Genomic DNA, 19,787 nt, shown 5'->3' with positions numbered 1-19,787 from the left:
ATTTAGTGGGTAGAGTTTTAAATGTAATAAATGTAATAAAAAAAGCAAATATTAAGGCAGGTATTATGGCATTAGATATTTTTAAAGCTTTTGATTGTGTGAGCTGGCAGGCACTAAAGAGTATTATAGATAAATTGGGATTTGGAAATAAATTTAAAAATGTAATAGAACAGCTATATTCCCAAAATACGGCGGTAGTGGTGGTAAATGACGGACTTACTGAAAAGATACGACTAGCCAGAGGAACAAGACAAGGATGTCCGCTCTCGCCGGTCCTGTTTGTAATGGTTATGGAAGTTTTGGCGAAGGCACTAAGGGAGGATGAAGAGTTAGAAGGAATTGGAGAGGTAAGGGAAATAAAGTTAAACATGTTTGCGGATGACACTTTATTGACCATTAAGAATACATTAAGAAAATTAGAAAGAATTAAATATCAGTTGAGGGAATTTGAGGAAATTACAGGGTTAAAAATAAATTGGTCTAAATCAGAGATGATGTTGTTTAACTATACCAAGAAGGAAGAAAAGGATTGGGAATTTAAGGGAATGGAATTGAAAGTTAAGAATGAGATTAAATATTTGGGAATTAAAATTACAAAAAATTTAGAGAATCTTGAAAAGGAAAATTTAACGAGGTTAAAGAAAGAGGTATTAGAGAAATTGGAGAAATATAAAAGATTAAATTTATCTTGGTTCGGAAGAATAGCCTTAATAAAAATGAAGATATTAGCTAAAATTAATTTTGTATTTAGAATGTTACCTATAAAAATATCAGAAACCGAGATAAAAAGTTGGCAAAATATTATTAATAAATATTGTAATGGAGAAAAGAGAGCAAGAGTGAATAAAAATAATTGGTACCTAAGCCAAAAAAAGGGGGGAATGGGTCTCCCAAACATAAAATTATACTACGTAGCAAATAGATTAAGACATGTTGTAGAAGCAATTATGGGAGTAGGAGATTTATATTGGATGGAAGAAAAAACCATAAATAAGGTAGAGATGAATTTGGAGAATGTTTTTTTTAAAGTCGGAGGAAGAAAGTGGGTTGGAAGTATAGATAATCCACTCCTGAGGACTCAATGGGAAATTTGGAGTAAATTTAAAGGGAAGCTGCTTCCGAACAACTCTCCCTTAGCACCGATAATAATGTTAAAGAATTTCCCAGAGGATCTAAAGGGTAGATTATGTAAAATATTAAAAGAGAAAAATAAAATAAGATTAAAGGATTGGGTAAGAGATATTAAAACAAGAGAGGATATGGAAAATTTGTTAAAGGAGAAGAAGCTATCTTGGCTAGAATATGGTCAATTAGAGCAATGGAATAAAAAGTGGATTAAAGATAATAGAATGTGCAGAAAGATGACGAGGTTTGAAGAATTAGTAGTAAGTAAGGAGGAAGGGAAAGGAGGGAGTATAGTTTCAAAAGGATTAATGAGTGAAATATATAAAATATTGTTAGAGAAGGAGTTTAGAGAGAATACAGAGAAAATGGTTTGGGAATCAGATTTGAAGATACAAATAGGGCGACAGAGCTGGGAGGGACTATGGAAACAAAGAGTGTTGAGAAGTTTATCAGTAAGAATAAAGGAGAATTATTTTAAAATCCTATGGAGGTGGTACCTAACCCCGGTTAGATTGAATAAGATAAGTGATCAACATTCAGCAAATTGTTGGAGAGGTTGTGGGGAAAAAGGAACGTATTTACATATGTGGTGGCAATGCAAATATGTACAAAGATTATGGAAGATGGTGTTCTCAGAAATTGAAGAAATAGTGGGAATGAAAATAGAACAAACACCAAAAATAGCATTGCTGTCACTATTTGAAGATATAAAGTGTGGAAAAGGAACTATAGAGCTGATATCGAATTTGTTGGTTGCAGCACGACTGATGGTAGCTAGGAACTGGAAGGTCCAAGGGGAATATTCTATTGAGGAATGGTACAAAGAAGTATGGGACATAGCCATTAATGATAAACTGACATGTAATATTAAGTGGAGAAAAGGCGTAACTAAAATAAATGAGTTCGAAGGAATTTGGAAACAGTTCCTAGTGTTTGTGTTTACTAAGGGAAGTGGGAAACCACCAGCAGAAGAAACGATTAGATTTTGGACTCAAGAATGATCCCGAGGTGGGGGGTGCACTTTTATGTTAAGAACGAAGATGTTGTAGTATGATAAGGTATATGTAATAGTTTTTGATATTTGTACTCAACAATTATTCAATATGTATGCAGCAGATATTTGATGTTTTTTTTTCTTATTGTGTTTTGTTTCAGTTATATTTTGGTAATGTTTATCTATGTTTATATAGTGTTGAAAATGAATAAAAATTTAATAAAAAAAAAAAGAAATAAAAAATGGCCAGCGTTGCATGCATTGTCACCCTGCAGAAATCGGCAGCGGAGAGCGTTCCCCAGGAGGGCACCTTGCAAACGGCGAAGACCAGAACAAGAGCCACAAGACTGGGTTTGTGGAGTGGGAGAAGCCCTCCAGTCCTTCGCGGTGGAGTAAGCTCAAACACAACCCAGGGAGGGAAAGAGCAGATTCTTCTTCAGGAAGGAGGAAAAATGCACACCTTATTTCTCACTGCTGCTGCGGTTGCCCACAGGCACATACACTAAACCCCACAAAGACCTTTTATATGGGTGCCTGTCGGTGTGCAGTAAAGGAACACGGGTTATTAGAAATGGATTGATCTCTGTAGAACATCTGGAAAGGGACGGAGTCTGGTTCCAGACCAGCTTTCCCCAACCTGGAGCCCGCCTCCAGATGTGCTGACATGCTGGGAGTTGTTGTCCAACACATCTGGAAGGCACCAGGTTGGGGAAGCCAGCTCCATACCCAAGGGAAGCAAAGCATCAGCAAGCAGCTCTGGAGAAAACCTGTTTTTGTGGAGAAGAATGGGCTGCACTGGGAAAGACGGGAAAGAAATGTTAGCGGAAGAGGCAGCGGAGAGAAAGATTGCACCTGACCACAAAGCCCCCACCAACTCTGTATTTGGAGAGGCTGAACTCTTATCACCTGGGTTGGATCCCGTCTTAGTCACACTTATGAGTAGACCCACTGAAATCACTAACTTAGGTCCTATTGATTTCAATGGGTCTCCTCTAAGTATTACTAACTCCAGGTCCAACCCATTATATAAAGCAGGGGTGGCCAATGTTGTGTGTCCCCTCTGCCAGATGTTTTGGCCTACGACTCCAGTGAGCCTTTACTGTTTGCTATGCTGGTTGGCACTTGTAGGCCGGAAGAAGGGGAGAAGATTGAGGGGAGACATGAGAGCACTCTTCAAATACATAGAATCATAGAATCATAGAATAGTAGAATTGGAAGGGACCTATAAGGCCATCAAGTCCAATCCCCTGCTCAATGCAGGAATCCACCCTAAAGCATACCTGACAGATAGTTGTCCAGCTGCCTCTTGAAGGCCTCTAGGGTGGGAGAGCCCACAACCTCCCTAGGGAACTGCTTCCATTGTCGTACTGCTCTAACAGTCAGGAAGTTTTTCCTGATGTCCAGCTGGAATCTGACTTCCTGTAACCTGAGCCCATTATTCCGTGTCCTGCACTCTGGGAGGATCGAGAAGAGATCCTGGCCCTCCTCTGTGTGGCAACCTTTTGAGTATTTGAAGAATGCTATCATGTCTCCCCTCACAACTTGAAAGGTTGTCACACAGAGGACGGCCAGGATCTCTTCTCGATCCTCCCAAAGAGCAGGACACAGACTAATGGGCTCAGGTTACAGGAAGCCAGATTCCGACTGGACATCAGGAAAAACTTCCTGACTGTTAGAGCAGTACGACAATGGAACCAGTGACCTAGGGAGGTTGTGGGCTCTCCCACCCTAGAGGCCTTCAAGAGGCAGCTGGACAACCATCTGCCAGGGATGCTTTAAGGTGGATTCCTGCATTGAACAGGGGGTTGGACTCGATGGCCTTGTAGGCCCCTTCCAACTCTGCTATTCTATGATTCTATGCCCACTGCCAGTGTAAAGGAAGGCATTTTTGCATGTATTTGGCAGAACGTACCATTTAATTTTACCACTGCTGGACCACAAGAGCTGCAGCTTGGATGACGATCTCCCAGCAGTGGAAAACTTACTCTCTTTCAGAGATTTTGCTCAAATACATCCAAGCCATGAGAGCAAGAAACTTGATTTTCCATATTTCTTCGATTCTAAGACGCCATCGATTGTAAGACGCACACTAATTTCAGTACCACCAACAGAAAAAAAGCTTTGATTCTAAGAAATAATAAACGCACCCGTGATTCTAAGACGCACCCCATTTTTAGAGATGTTTATATGGGGGGGGGGGGAAGTGCCTCTTAGAATCGAAGAAATACGGTAGCTTCAAAAGAAAAGAATGGGCACTAAGATTCTCGCAACGCAGAATCCCGTAACCGGGTACCAAATTCTTCCCATGTGCTGTGCAATTGCAAGATTGTGAAGCACAAGGAAGCCCGGACCCTCTCTTGAATGGCTGTGGAGAAGCCGCTGTCGGATATGCAGGAGGCAGGGACAATTCCTTGGGAATGAGGTTCTGTAGGCAGAGTTGTACAGTCTCTGGGCAGTGACTGCCTATCGTGGTGGAAATTTAGCAGACGTTAAAGAAGAGCTCCAGGAGTTAGTGGAGGCTGGTGGCTCCGGTGTCAGTGGGGTGGTGAATCCGCTCCAGGCTTCAGTCAGAACCACTCAGAACTCTCTAAAGTGCTTCTGCATGTTGAACAAGGGATGCTTCACACCTTGGAGAGCTCGTTTAGAGTTCTGACAGGTTCTGACAAAAACCCAGAGCAGATTTACTGCCCCACTGGCATAGGAGTCACCAGACTCAACTGTATTCAGCCCTGGCTGGGCCTCATCTAGAGTATTGCATCCAGTTCTGGGCTCCACAATTCAAGAAGGACGCAGACAAGTTGGAGCATGTTCAAAGGAGGGCAACCAGGATGATCAGGGGTCTGGAAACAAAGCCCTATGAAGAGAGACTGAAAGAACTGGGCATGTTTAGCCTGAAGAAGAGAAGATGGAGGGGAGACATGAGAGCACTCTTCAAATACTTGAAAGGTTGTCACACAGAGGAGGGCCAGGATCTCCTCTCGATCCTCCCAGAGTGCAGGACACGGAATAACAGGCTCAAGATAAAGGAAGCCAGATTCCAGCTGGACATCAGGAAAAACTTCCTGACTGTTAGAGCAGTACGACCATGGAATCAGTTACCTAGGGAGGTTGTGGGCTCTCCCACACTAGATGCCTTCAAGAGGCAGCTGGACAACCACCTGTCAGGGATGCTTTAGGGTGTATTCCTGCACTTAGCAGGGGGTTGGACTCGATGGCCTTGTAGGCCCCTTCCAGCTCTGCTATTCTATGATTCTATAAAAAGAAAAAGATTTTCTAGTTTCGGGACAAACTTAAGATTGGAAAAATGAGAAACGGAAATTGAGAGGTTTCTCCATCTCTGATTACAAGCAACCTTCCTCAACTGCTACCCTCCAGATGAGTTGGACTCCAACTCCCATAAGCTCCAGCCCAAGCCCCTGGCCTCTCCTGGCACTGCACCCCTTTCTATATTGACTGCACAGGAGTTCGCACGCAGCTGTGTGATCAACCTGTGCGAAGTCAAAGCAGAGCTTCCTCGGAGCAACCACAGAGACACCATTGAGACACACGGCTGGCACTCGACCTGTACATTTATTTACATTCAGCCAGGAGTGTTGCCCTCACTCCAAGGAAATACACTGGCACACAGAGAAGCCGGTGCCCGGAGGGGGGAGGAGGCTGGGTGTGTGTGTGTGCTTCTGCAGACATATCAAGGTTTGCTCGGCCAAACACGGAAGACGGAGATCAGATCAGAGGCTGCTTCTTGTTGGGGACAAGCAGTGAGAAACCCATGCAGAAGGGCAGGGCTTACACTTGAGCAAAAGCTTCACGAATTCATCGGAGCAGGACCCACCGTTCCTCGTCTCCCCCACCAGCTCCGGGGACCAAAGTTAAAATGGACAGCATTCTAAAAAGCATGCGGCATCATCCATTCCCATTAAGAAACATACTTTCTGCTAAATGACCAGAAGTATGGAGGGTCAGATCTCTCGTCGTTTGTTTTCCAGCGGAGAGGGCGTTGGACCTGATCCCAGGAGACGTGGCTGCCACTCCCTTATCAGCCACATTGGGCTTGGGGTGGTTTCTGGCAGGCCACCAGTGCTGAGGCCAAACCGAGATGGGTGGGGGGAAGCGTCCCTGCTTCTCCTCGACAACGTGGAGAGAACAAAATGTGTCATGACCTCATGCTCGGGGCATCCACTTACCAAGGAGGACGGACGGGGAAACTTGCCACCTTCCATGCCTCGTTTCTCTACGCCTTACCAGGGGGCGTGAGAGGAAGGGACACGGAGCTGCGGCATTGGGCAGCAGCCCACACGTCCCTCGTCTCAGTTCGTTCCATCCTTGGCCTCAGTTGCCCATCAGGAAAATGGGTTCAAGCATGGCCTACGTGGACAAGATGTGCAATAAGGGATTCCCAAAAACTACACCATGACTGCCGCAGGAATTAGGAGTCATAACAAACCATTCCTTGGGGGTGGGGGAGATTATGATTACGAGATAGTAGGCTATTCTGGGTCACCAACCTAAAGGGGAGGGAGTTTCCTAAGCAAAGGGGTCTCCGCTACAAGTGCAGCTTGGCCTCCAGTTCTAACTGAGGGCTTCTCTTCCCAGCAGGGGCCTGACCCAGGGCTAGTGGAGGGAAATTGTTGCGCACACACGCATATGCGCATGCCCGCACACACACACACAGAGCAGTTCCTGTCTGTTGGTGGCCGGCTCTGAAGCAGCCCTTTCAAAGGGGTGAGGAGGAGGAGGAGGAGAAGTGAGCACAGATGGTCTCCATTAGGCCGGCTGTGCTGATGTTGCCCCCCCCCCTCCACTCCCTCTCCCCTGCCAGACCTTCCCTTCGGCTGCTCAGAAGGGCACAGAGGTTAGCACAAAGGGCTTTGCACAATGCGTCCTTCTTTCTGCTCTGCCTGCCCATCTGGGGGATGCGCCTGGGATGCTGGGCGTGCGCTTCCTGCCCGCCCAGTGCCGAGAGGAACTCCAGAGCGTAGCTCCGCTGATGCAGGAAGAGAGAGAGAGCGCGTTTCCTGCCCAAATATCATTTCCCACAGCGGTCCGAGGCTGCTGGGATGCAGAGGCCAACAGGGCTTCGGTTTTGAGGAGGCGATGAGGGGTGGGGGGGGCGAGGGGTGCAGCTGCTCACACTGGAGAGGAGCGTGACGTGACAATACGAGCATGCTGGGAGCACAATAGCTGAAAGATAGCAACAACGGACTAAGAACGTGAGAACTAAGAAGAGCCCAGAACTCTGTTCACACCGTGGCTAACCAGCTGTCAGCCAAGGACTAACAAGGCAAGACGTGGTGCAACAGCACCCTCCCACCCATGTTCCCCAGCAACTGGTGCACACAGGCTTACAGCCATGGATACTGGAGACAGCACACAACCATCAGGGCTAGTAGCCATTGATAGCCTTCGCCTCCAGGAATTGATCCAACCCCCTTTTAAAGCCATCCAAACTGGTGGCCATTACTGTCATATAGCTCTCCCTGGGGCAAGATGGAGCAGAGGGGATCTTCTTCATCGGGTATTCTAACGATCTAAAATGATCTAAAGCTGACCTTTAAGGGTGGAACAAAGCACAGAATAGACACATCTCAGGGGGTGTCAAGGTAGAAAGTGGTGTGTGTGGTGCAGGCCGTGTTCGACGGCCGCAGGTTTGGACAGCGGGCCAATGACTGCTAAGCCAGTTCAACAAGGCCAGTTTCAAATCAGGGTTTAAGCCGAGAAGACGCCATTTTACAGACCCCAAAGGGGTGTGGGATTCTCAGAGCTCCATCACACCAGAGGGGGGGGGAACACGCTCCCTACCGTCGCTTCTCCACCCGTGTTTTCCTTCCTCAAGTTACATCCCCTTTCAAAAGAGGAAGTACCCAACGGCCACAAGGCCCGTTGAGTCCGCTGTTCTAATGGCGCTGCTTCTCCTGCACACAGCAGGAGAGAGCAGCGATTCCGAGTTTAAAAAAACATCGGACTTAACCAGGTTTTTTTGGGGGGGTTGTCGTGTGAGGAAGGCCAGACGGGGTGGGAGGCAGACGATGTCACGGGAGGGACCTGAGCAAACTCCATGAGTGCCCAGGAACGATCGTGCAGTAAAACGCTCGTCGGATGGAGCTTTCAGTCTAAAAAAGGAGATAAAATCGGGGCTGCAACACTTTTTCTCACTCGGGGAAGTGAACACCCAGGCACACCGCTTGGGGACCGGGGCGGTGCTCTCCACAGCATCCCGGAGTCTAGAGTTCATATCGCCGGAGGGGGGAAACCCCGGTGCCAGGGCGTGGGGGGTGCGCCATGGGACAGATCCCAGTTGGTACCAGGCCGATGAGACAAAGCAGTCACAGCGGGAACCGTGCAGGGCGACAAAGTCACAGGGGGGCGACAAACCAGTTCCCTTTACCCTTGGGGGATTCAGCGGGAAAACCGAGGCGAGGCAAGGGAGGGTTCCAGAGGTCGGCAGCGGTTTGGGGCGGTCCCTTCGAAGCAGCACGCGTTCCAACGTGGGCCTGGTGAGGTATGCAACGGTGGTGCGGGAGCAGCGAGGCGTCCACCAAGGCAGGCTCTTGAGTCCCGAGGAGGGAGGAGCGCAGCGGCGGAATACCGAAAGAACGGCACGAGCAGGAGGGCGGGGCGGCGGCAGCGGCGGGGGGCAGCCTCCTCATGGGAAGCGCCCAGGGCCATGCCAGGCGCCTGCTAGAAGAGAGAGAGGGCAAACCTCATACCCAGGGATGGAGCCTGCCCTCGGAAGTTCCTGGCCTGCACCCCCAGCTCCCTGGGAAGCAGCAGCAACCATCCAGTTCTCCTTGGTGGATCCAGTCCCTTGTGGCTACACAGACCTCAGGACGGAGGGCACCGCAAACACCAGACAGTCCAAGCTTCCGGTCGGAGGTCTTCCCCTTCTCATTCCCGGGTCGCTCAATTCCGCCCTGACCTGCCGGCCTCACCGCACTCAGACTCCCAACGCCGTCAGGGAACCCGAGCTGGTGATCTTCTTGAAGCGGTTGGCAGCGCAAACGCCAATGAAGTTTTTCTGTTTGAAGAAAGGAAAACAGCAATCAAAAGAGGGGAATTGTATTGTGTTCATGATCAGGGGTCTGGAAACAAAGCCCTATGAAGAGAGACTGAAAGAACTGGGCAGGTTTAGCCTGGAGAAGAGAAGACGGAGGGGAGACATGAGAGCACTCTTCAAATACTTCAAAGGTTGTCACACAGAGGAGGGCCAGGATCCCTTCTCGATCCTCCCAGAGTGCAGGACACGGAATAACGGGCTGAAGTTAAAGGAAGCCAGATTCCGGCTGGACATCAGGAAAAACGTCCTGACTGTTAGAGCAGTATGACAATGGAACCAGTTACCTAGGGAGGTTGTGGGCTCTCCCACACTAGAGGCATTCAGGAGGCAGCTGGACAACCCTCTGTCAGGGATGCTTTAGGGTGGATTCGTACACTGAGCAGGGGGTTGGACTCGATGGCCTTGTAGGCCCCTTCCAACTCTACTATTCTATGATTCTATGATCAAGGCTAGGAAACGTGGGTCACAGATGTTCCTCTTCCAAATAAGCCGTGAAAATTCTGCATCAAGAAAAGCGGCGTTCTGCAATCCGAATACATTTGCAATTCAAAGAAGTTTGTATTTTTAACTTGTTGTGCAGAATTTAGTCAGCTTCCGTTATCTATGGCACCAGGTCTTATCAGCACATATCAAAGCTAATTTCCCTAGTCATAGGGACTAGAACCCTTTTCTTCAAAAATTGGGATTCTCAGCATGCTTCAGATCACAGTTACCACGTTACATGCTTGTGCAATGCTCATATACATCAAGCCCAGGTTCTAGGGTTTGCTGAAGACATGCTTAAGAGGCATTCTACACAGCAGTGCCACAGGAACGCTACTAACAATGTTATATGTTTATATTAAAGCTGCTGCAGCCGCACTCTATCACAGCAGGGAGGAGCTGTCAAGATGGTATAGAAGAAAAGTGTAGTCCCTAAATCCGGAAACTACGTGTTGAAGACAGTTGTAGCGTTTTTAGAGCAGCGGGCTGGATTTGGAATCATCCTCACTGCATTCAGTACAAAATTTCTCTGGGGGGGGGGGGGGAGCTGAACCTGATGAGGGTAATGGAAACCAAGCCCTATGATGAGAGACTGAAAGAACTGGGCATGTTTAGCCTGGAGGAGAGAAGATGGAGGGGAGACATGAGAGCACTCTTCAAATACTTCATAGAATCATAGAATCATAGAATCATAGAATAGCAGAGTTGGAAGGGGCCTACAAGGCCATCGAGTCCAACCCCCTGCTCAAGGCAGGAATCCACCCTAAAGCATCCCTGACAGATGCTTGTCCAGCTGCCTCTTGAAGGACTCCAGTGTGGGAGAGCCCACCACCTCCCTAGGTCACTGGTTCCATTGTCGTACTGCTCTAACAGTCAGGAAGTTTTTCCTGATGTCCAGCTGGAATCTGGCTTCCTTTAACTTGAGCCCGTTATTCCGTGTCCTGCACTCTGGGAGGATCGAGAAGAGATCCTGGCCCTCCTCTGCGTGACAACCTTTTAAGTATTTGAAGAGTGCTCTCATGTCTCCCCACAATCTTCTCTTCTCCAGGCTAAACATGCCCAGTTCTTTCCGTCTCTCTTCATAGGGCTTTGTTTCCAGACCCCTGATCATCCTGCATGGCTATTCAGCTTAGAAAAAATATTTCATTGGTGCCCATAGTTTCCCCTAAGATTAGCTGCCATCCGTGTGCCTGTGTGTGTGTATAGATTTCCAGGGGAATCACAACTGGGGAAGTCTTAACCTTCCCTTCTCTGTGCAATGTGCCCGCCCCCCAAATTTATTTATTTATTTATTTAAAATATTTGTATCCCGCCCTATATCACTAAGATCTCAGGGCGGCGTACAGATAAAAACATACAGTATAAAACAATAAATATACACAGTTAAAAACAAATTAAACCATGATCCAAGTTAAAACAATAATTTAAAAGCAATAGATACAGTTAAAGCAGTTAAAACAATGTGCCAGTGAGTTTAACCATCAAAGGCTTTGTTAAAAAGCCACGTTTTTACTTGACGTCGAAATGAAGTCAACGTTGGCACCAATCGGGCCTCCAAGGGGGGGGCATTCCAAATCCCCCCCTCCCCATGGCAATGGAACCAGTCACCTAGGGAGGTTGTGGGCTCTCCCACACTGGAGGCCTTCAAGAGGCAGCTGGACAAGCATCTGTCAGGGATGCTTTAGGGTGGATTCCTGCATTGAGCAGAGGGTTGGACTTGCTGGCCTTGTAGGTCCCTTCCAACTCTGCTATTCAATGATTCTATAATGATGTAAATTGGGCCAGCACGCAACCAGCACACGCCGGATGGTTAATGAGCGGCCGTGGCTTATTAACCACCCTCGTGTCATGCGAACCGGGTCACGGACTCAGTGGCTAGATGTAAACGTGGCGCTTGAACGTTGTTTTTCAAAGGCAACCAGCCTGCTTCGTGTATAGTGGGAGCGGCGAGATTGATGGCTGAATTTAATTTACTGGCATTAAAATCCTGGCAAAGCAGGAGGAAATGGACTATTCCTGCAGCTCAGGATGCCACGGTGAACTTTCCCTTACATCTCGATTCTAAGGTTGCATTTCCTGCTGCGAATGCTTAGACTTAGCGGGTAACTCAGAGAGTCATACCATTAGAAGGGCTGTATCCATAGTTAGTCTAAATAACGTCCCATTCATTTCAATGGACTTACTCTAAGGAGGATTAACGTCGGATACAACCCAATATGCCAATTAAGTGTCCATCTCTTCCCCAAAGGCAGAACTACCCCCACTATGCACGGGGAGAGGGAGGAAGAGAGAGAGAGAGAGAAAGAGAGAGAGAGATTATACTCCATGCAGGGCAGATGGCTTGTGCAATGACTCGCACAAATGAGCCAAGCTGCACAGGGGCCCCCAGTGTTCAAATATGGTGACCTCCCACCCATCCACCCACCCATCTGGCGCTTCCCTTCCGTTACCTTCCAGCGCCTCTTCATCACATATTTCCGGAGCAGGACCTGGGATTTCAGGCGCCGGTTGACCTGCTTGGCCTTATCCGCCAGGTTGTTGAGCCAGGGGTGCTGGAGGCATTGCAACGCACTCATGCGCCCACTGTGGCATTGGTGAGAAGAGAGAGAGAGAGAGAGAGAAGTTATGAGAGAGTCCGCAGGTGCTATTTCCCAGAGCCTTGATCACTGCTCTCCACATACAAAATCCTGCATTCACATTCTGCAATGTGAATATTCCAATCTGCCACTAAGATCATCTCCTTGGCCCGCCGCTCTGACCATGTCACTCCACTTCTGAAATCTCTTCATTGGCTTCCAATTCACTCCAGAATCCAATATAAACTTCTCCTGCTGACCTTCAAAGCTCTTCACGGTCTAGCTCCTGCCTATCTCTCCTCTCTCATCTCACACTATCGCCCCGCTCGTGCTCTCCGCTCCTCTGATGCCATGCTTCTCGCCTGCCCTAGGACCTCCACTTCCCTTACTCGGCTTCGTCCTTTTTCTTCTGCTGCCCCTTACGCCTGGAACGCTCTTCCAGAACACTTGAGAACTACAAACTCAATCACTGCTTTTAAAACTCAGCTAAAAACTTTTCTTTTCCCTATAGCCTTCAAATATTGAGTTTGTTCTGACTCTATACTGTTAGCTTCTCCCTACCCGGTGCCTGTTTACACTTCCCTGTGCCTGTTCGCATTCTCCTTCCCTCTTTATTGTTTACTACAACTTTATTAGATTGTAAGCCTACGCGGCAGGGTCTTGCTATTTACTGTGTTATCTGTACAGCACCATGTACATTGATGGTGCTATATAAATAAATAATAATAATAATAATAATAACTTGTTTTGAACTGTTTGCTGCCTATGGGGGAGGAACAAGGTGGCAGCACAGTCACCAGCCAATCAGTGCTATGCACAGACCATTCCTGCTGGTTTGACAATGTTGTTTTATCGTGCTGTTTTCGTAACCGTTTACTGTATTTTAGGGTGACCCTATGAAAAGGAGGACCGGGCTCCTGTATGTTTAACAGTTGTATTGAAAAGGGAATTTCAGCAGGTGTCATTTGTATATATGGAGAACCTGGTGAAATCCCCTCTTCGTCACAACATTTAAAGCTGCAGGAGCCCTGCCCTCTTGACAAGATACAAAAGAGGGCAGGGCACCTGCAGCTTTAAGTGTTGTTATGAAGAGGGAATTTCACCAGGTTCTCCATATATACAAATAGCTCCTGCTGAAATTCCCTTTTCAACACAGCTGTTAAAGATACAGGAGCCCTGTCCTCCTTTTCATAGGGTCACCCTACTGTATTTGATTGTTATCCACTATGAAACTGAGTAAAAAAAAAAAAAAGTGGGGTATAAATCCCAGGCATTGAACACCATTTAACAACGCTTAAAACTGTTGTTTTTAAATGGATACTGCTGTTTTTATACTGTTGTTTTTAAATTTTGTATACTTTTAATGTTTACTGTTTTTAACTTTTGTAAACCGCCCAGAGAGCTTCGGCTATGGGGCGGTATATAAATGTAACAAATAAATAAATAAATAAATAAATAAATAAATAAATCCATAAATGAACAAGCAAATAAAGAAATGCAGACCTGGCTTTTGAGAAGCCAAACCTCAACATCCTTTTGCAATTCACTTCCGGACTCTGGATTTAGGTCCTGTTGTCTATAGATAGAGCACCCTAAAATGAGGAGCTACGAAGGATCGAGCCCCTTCGTTTGAAACTTGCATGTGCCTCGGGAGCGCTGGGCAAGCTATGATATCTTCTCAGCCTCTCCCCTGTAAAATGGCGATAACAATCCTGGCCCGCCTGACAGGGCTATTGTAAGGGTGATAAAGAATGTCAGTGAGGCACCACGTAAGTGATAAGTACCACTGGGACCATCTGCGTATTTTGCTAAGGATGGAGAGAGGTCTGGGAAATAGCTGGAGTTCATATTTTCTGTTTGTTTATTTCCTTGGTGGAACCGGAAGCCGTCAAAGCACCTGACAGAGCTTCTTTTGAGCATCTGCTACCTCAAAAGGACGTAAGAGGAGCCCTGCTGGATCAGGCCAAAGGCCTAGGGTAGCCTTCCTCAACCTGGGGCGCTCCAGATGTGTTGGACTACAACTCCCAGAATGCCCCAGCCTGGCTGGGGCATTCTGGGAGTTGTAGTCCAACACATCTGGAGCGCCCCAGGTTGAGGAAGGCTGGCCTAGGGAGTCCAGGCATTCTCTCTCCACAGTGGCCAACCAAACACCCCACAGGGGAAGCCAATAAGCAGGACACGAGTAGGGTGACCCTATGAAAAGGAGGACAGGGCTCTTGTATCTTTAACAGTTGTATTGAAAAGGGAATTTCAGCAGGGGTCATTTGTATATATGGGGAACCTGGTGAAATTCCCTCTTTATCACAGCAGTTAAAGCTGCAGGAGCTATACTAGAGTGACCAGATTTAAAAGAGGGCAGGGCTCCTGCAGCTTTAACTGGTATGATGAAGAGGGGATTGCACCAGGTTCTCCATATATACAAATGACACCTGCTGAAATTTCCTTTTCAATACAACTGTTAAAGAAACAGGAGCCCTGCCTCCTTTTCATATGGTCACCCTAGACATGAGTGCAATAGCACCCTCACACCCATGTTCCTCAGCAATTGGTGTACATAGACATGGTTCCTCTGATACTTGAGGTAATATATAGCCATCATGACTGGCACCCATTGAGAGCCTTGTCCACCTCCCACAATCCATTTTAAGACTGTGGACATTTCATCATGAGGCTTTTAACCTGCATCTGTACCAGGGCTTCTGCTTCCGGATTCTTCATGGAATTTAGATTGGCTTATCTACACATGTTTTTCCCCCACCGGGTTTTTCTTTCTCTGCCGTTCTATATGTTCCATAACACAACCACTAGGTGGCACTGTAGTATAGAGGAATTGCACAATTACACAGGGCTTTATAATACCATTTTTTAAAAAAATGGCACACTTGCCTTCTTAGTAAAAATCAAACAAACACCCCATGATAATGGTAACAAAGCACAGGAGAAGCCCTGAAAGGATGATGACATTGTGAAAAGGACCCGCAATCGACTGTGAGTGAGCAATCACAATAAAAGCCCCGTGCAGACTCCAGGGCATCAATATAGTCTTGTGTTTTCCTCTCTCTCAACTCCCATATTGTTTAACCATCCTACTCTGATGAAGTGTTCAAAAGGACTCAAAAGCTTTGCATTCTCAGGGCCGGTGCCAGACTATTTTGCGCCCTAGGCAAGGCGAGCTACTTGCACACACCCACACCCAAAATTGCCAACTTCGATTTCTAAGAACAGACGTTTGGTAGAAAAAATAAAAAGCGCAAAACTTGAACTTACTATGTTTTTCTTAAAACAGCTAATTTGTATAAAACTGTGACCCTTAAAGGTCAGTAGTGCAACTAGAAATTTGGGAAGGAATTGAAAAGCTCTATTCTGCAAATTACTTTCTATCCTAATCTAGAATGAATACGTTTATTTATGTTTGCTCTACACTTGCTTCTCTATAAGCAACGGGCATGATCCAGCAAAAATCAAGCAGTTTGAGGTCACATGGCTTTCCGAGAGAGAACTTACACTAATAGGCATGCTAATTAGGAATGACAGGAGTTCCCAGCTGGACATCAGGAAAAACGTCCTGACTGTTAGAGTAGTACGACAATGGAACCAATGACCTAGGGAGGTGGTGGGCACTCCCACCGTAGAGGCCTTCAAGAGGCAGCTGGACAACCATCTGTCAGGGATGCTGTAGGGTGGATTCCTGCATGGAGCAGGGGGTTGGACTCGATGGCCTTGTAGGCCCCTTCCAACTCTGCTATTCTATGATTCATTATGCATGGGGAAGACTGCAGGAGCTCAATGAACCTAACCAACAGCAAGCACAATACTGTGCCTTTTCACTCTGAATTAAGTCTCTCTCACTGTCTTCAGTGGAGCTTACTCCTGAGTAGGTAGGTGTGCCTAGTCATTTTAATCCATGTTCGATTTTGAAAATCAGGTCAATGCTGCAGATCTCCCCAACTCTTCAGGTCATTGAGGGCCAAGGGATCAAAACCTGTTTTTCTCCCACGCCTCCTAATTTTCCGGAATCTTATCTCCACCGTGACAGTGGAGGGAGCAGATTCACGGCTGTCTGAAACAGGTTGTGCTCTTTTTCCACATGTTTTGTGACAGCTAGAAAACGAAAAAGCGGGTGGGGTGACCGAGTCCTTTCGCTCTCTGGGTGACCTCGAACTTAATCCCTTCCTACGGAGGCTGGAGCGGAGTTTTCCCGCTCCTCCGCCAGGTCCACACCTTTTGTCCTTGATAATCAAGTTGGAGACAAAGTCCTTGGCTTCGTCAGAGATGCCCTCGAAGGCTTCTTCGTCGAAATACCAGTTGGCCGCCAGGACGTTGTTGAGGGTTTCCGTATCGTTGTCCCCCAAGAAGGGGGAGAGTCCACTCAGCCTGAGAGGGGAGCAAAGGGGAGGAGAACAGGGATCAACACTCGGTAGGAACGGAAAACACGACAAAAGCAAGTTCCTCTGGAGAAACCAGAGTGTCCCTGTAAGGAAATCAAGGATCAGCCGGGGAATGAACAGACCCTTAGAGGAGTGAAACCAGATGATGCTTTGATACAAACCTTATACTGATTATGTACCGTGTACCAGGCCATGGGCCGGATTCCATTTCTGGAAAAGCTCTTGGGGCCATGGTCTAGGGCAGCCTTCCTCAACCTGGGGCGCTCCAGATGTGTTGGACTGCATCTCCCAGAATGCCCCAGCCAGCTGGCTGGGGCATTCTGGGAGATGCAGTCCAACACATCTGGAGCGCCCCAGGTTGAGGAAGGCTGGTCTAGGGGGTGGGGGGGACGCAAAGGCAAAAAGAGTTGGGCCGAACTACCAGCATATTTCAGGTTAAAGCTCTTACTGCTTCAGGAGAGGCATTTCCAACTCTGGTTGGTGGCCCAGCTACGCCCCTATCTGGACAGGGATAACCTGGCTTCAGTTGTCCATACTCTGGTCACCTCCAAATCAGATTACTTCAATGCGCTCTACATGGGGCAGCCTTTGAAGACGGTTCAGAAGCTGCAGCTCGTGCAAAATGCGGCGGCCAGATTGATAGCGGGAACAGGGAGGTCTGAGCATATAACACCGATTCTGCCCCGCTTGCATTGGCTGCCTATACGTTTCCGAGCCCAATTCAAGGTGCTGGTCTTAACCTATAAAGCCCTACATGGCTTGGGACCGCAAAACCTGATGGAACGCCTCTCCCGACGTGAATATTCCTGGTCACTACGTTCAACATCTAAGGTCCTCCTCCGAGTGCCTCCTCCGAGGGAAGCTCGGAGGATGGCAACAAGGGAGAGGGCCTTTTCGGTGGTGGCCCCCCGACTGTGGAACGATCTCCCCGATGAGGCTCGCCTGGCGCCAACGTTGTTATCTTTCAGGCGCCAGGTCAAGACTTTCCTCTCCTCCCAGGCATTTAACGGCATTGAACAACGCTAAGTTTGTTTTTTAATGGACCCCAGAACTGTTGTTTTAAATGGATGCTGCTGTTTTTATACTGTTGTTTTTATGTCTCCGATGGTTTTTAAATTTTGTATACTTTTAATGTTTACTGTTCTTAGCTTTTGTGAACCGCCCAGAGAGCTTCGGCTGTGGGGCGGTATATAAATGTAATTAATAAATAAATAAATACATTTCAGCCTTCTAGGAGGGGGTGGGGGGGAGTGCGCAAAAGCGCAGAAGCCACCGAACGATAAGGTAGTCAGGTGTCGCGAAGGGAAGGGGGGCATGGCCTTCTCGATTGGGTCCCCCAGAGGGAGAGATTTGCCCCCTAGGCTTCAGGTTCTGCACCCTGGATCTATTATTGTTGCCTTGCTAGAACAGCCAAAGCAATCCACTTAGCCCCGGGGTCTCATTTCCAACAGCAGCCAGGCAGGTAGATGCCTCCCAGGGCTCACAGCCATGGCTTTCTTCTGCCGTTTGTCCTTTGCAACTGGTACTGAGAGGTATACTGCCCCTGAATGTGGAGGCTCCATTCTTTGACAGCAACATTACCGATGGACCTCTCTTCCCTGAATGCCTTTGAGTTCTTTTTAAAGGCCATCTAAGCTAGTGGCCGTCACTACATCTCACCCATCTTGGGGAGACGACATTTCCAGAGGCCCCAAAGCAGCGGCCTGTGCCATCCGAATGGCAAGCCGGAACGTGGCTGTTGGGAGCCACAGGAGAATCTGACGGCAAGAATGGTCCAGAATTCCCTGGCCAGCCATGCCGAGAATTGTAGGACATTTTTCTGTCTAAATATGCATAAGATTTGGGACCTGGTCTTTCCATGAGCATCACTGGAAGGCTTTTTCCTAAGCTTAATTGCCATGGGGAGGGGGGGATTTGGAATGCCCTCCCCTTGGAGGCCCGATTGGTGCCAACATTGACTTCATTTTGACGCCAAGTAAAAACATGGCTTTTTAACAAAGCCTTTGATGGTTAAACTCACCGGCACATTGTTTTAACTGCTTTAACTGTATCTATTGCTTTTAAATTATTGTTTTAACTTGGATCATGGTTTAATTTGTTTTTAACTGTGCATATTTATTGTTTTATACTGTATGTTTTTATTTGTACGCCACCCTGAGATCTTAGTGATATAGGGCGGGATACAAATATTTTAAATAAATAAATTTGGCGGGGGGGGGACACATTGCACAGAGAAGAGAAGGTTAAGACTTCCCCAGTTGTGATTCCCCTGGAAATCCATACACACACACACACACACACACACACATGGCAGCTAATCTTAGGGGAAACTATGGGCACCAATGGAATATTTTTTTTAAGATGAACAGCCATGCAGGATGATCAGGGGTCTGGAAACAAAGCCCTATGAAGAGAGACTGAAAGAACTGGGCATGTTTAGCCTGGAGAAGAGAAGATGGAGGGGAGACATGAGAGCACTCTTCAAATACTTAAAAGGTTGTCACACAGAGGAGGGCCAGGATCAATTCTCGGTCCTCCCAGAGTGCAGGACACGGAATAACGGGCTCAAGTTAAAGGAAGCCAGATTCCGGCTGGACATCAGGAAAAACTTCCTGACTGTTAGAGCAGTACGACAATGGAATCAGTTACCTAGGGAGGTTGTGGGCTCTCCCACCCTAGAGGCCTTCAAGGGGCAGCTGGACAACCACCTGTCAGGGATGCTTTAGGGTGGATTCCTGCATTGAGCAGGGGGTTGGACTCGATGGCCTTGTAGGCCCCTTCCAACTCGGCTATTCTATGATTCTATGATTCAGGAGTAGGGGGGTGGAGGGTTCACCCTTCCCTCCCTGCTGTAAACCCTCCCCACCCCCTTGAAAATGATCTCCTGTGTGGTAATTAAGTTATAAAAAAATAACTTCCAGTGGTACCAATGGACCCTTAAGGTTCTGGGAAATAGATCCGGGGGAACAGGACCGAGATTCTGGGCAGGGACCAATGGACCCCGGCCTAGCAAGTCCCCTGCTGAAGGGAAGGGGAGATGGCAGCTCTGTTGGGCAGCATAGTCCAGCTTCTATGGCTGGCTTGAAGCGCAGGACGGACGCCCTGGGTCACTCAGCCCTGGGAAACATGCAGGGATTCATTTTCAAAGGGGGCTCAGCCTCCCTGCT

The 19,787-nt window shown here is 47.6% G+C and overlaps 1 protein-coding gene across 1 annotated transcript in view; it reads right to left on the bottom strand.

Annotated features, from left to right (window-relative positions):
* Positions 1-8,974: 8,974 nt before the first annotated feature.
* The window catches only part of MYLK2 (myosin light chain kinase 2), a 41,109-nt gene continuing 30,296 nt past the window's right edge, over positions 8,975-19,787 (bottom strand). The window contains exons 10-12 of the mRNA XM_063147450.1: positions 16,454-16,606; positions 12,107-12,239; positions 8,975-9,134 (exon numbers count right to left, since the gene is read on the bottom strand). Of these exons, the coding sequence (XP_063003520.1) occupies positions 9,054-9,134; positions 12,107-12,239; positions 16,454-16,606 (367 nt within the window). The 3' untranslated portion in view covers positions 8,975-9,053. The remainder of the gene's footprint in view (positions 9,135-12,106; positions 12,240-16,453; positions 16,607-19,787) is intronic.

The sequence above is a fragment of the Elgaria multicarinata genome, chromosome 1 (assembly GCF_023053635.1).
Source record: "Elgaria multicarinata webbii isolate HBS135686 ecotype San Diego chromosome 1, rElgMul1.1.pri, whole genome shotgun sequence".
Lineage (NCBI taxonomy): Eukaryota > Metazoa > Chordata > Lepidosauria > Squamata > Anguidae > Elgaria > Elgaria multicarinata.
The sequence above is the reverse complement of the archived record's forward strand: the minus strand, read 5'-3'. Positions and strand labels throughout refer to the sequence as shown.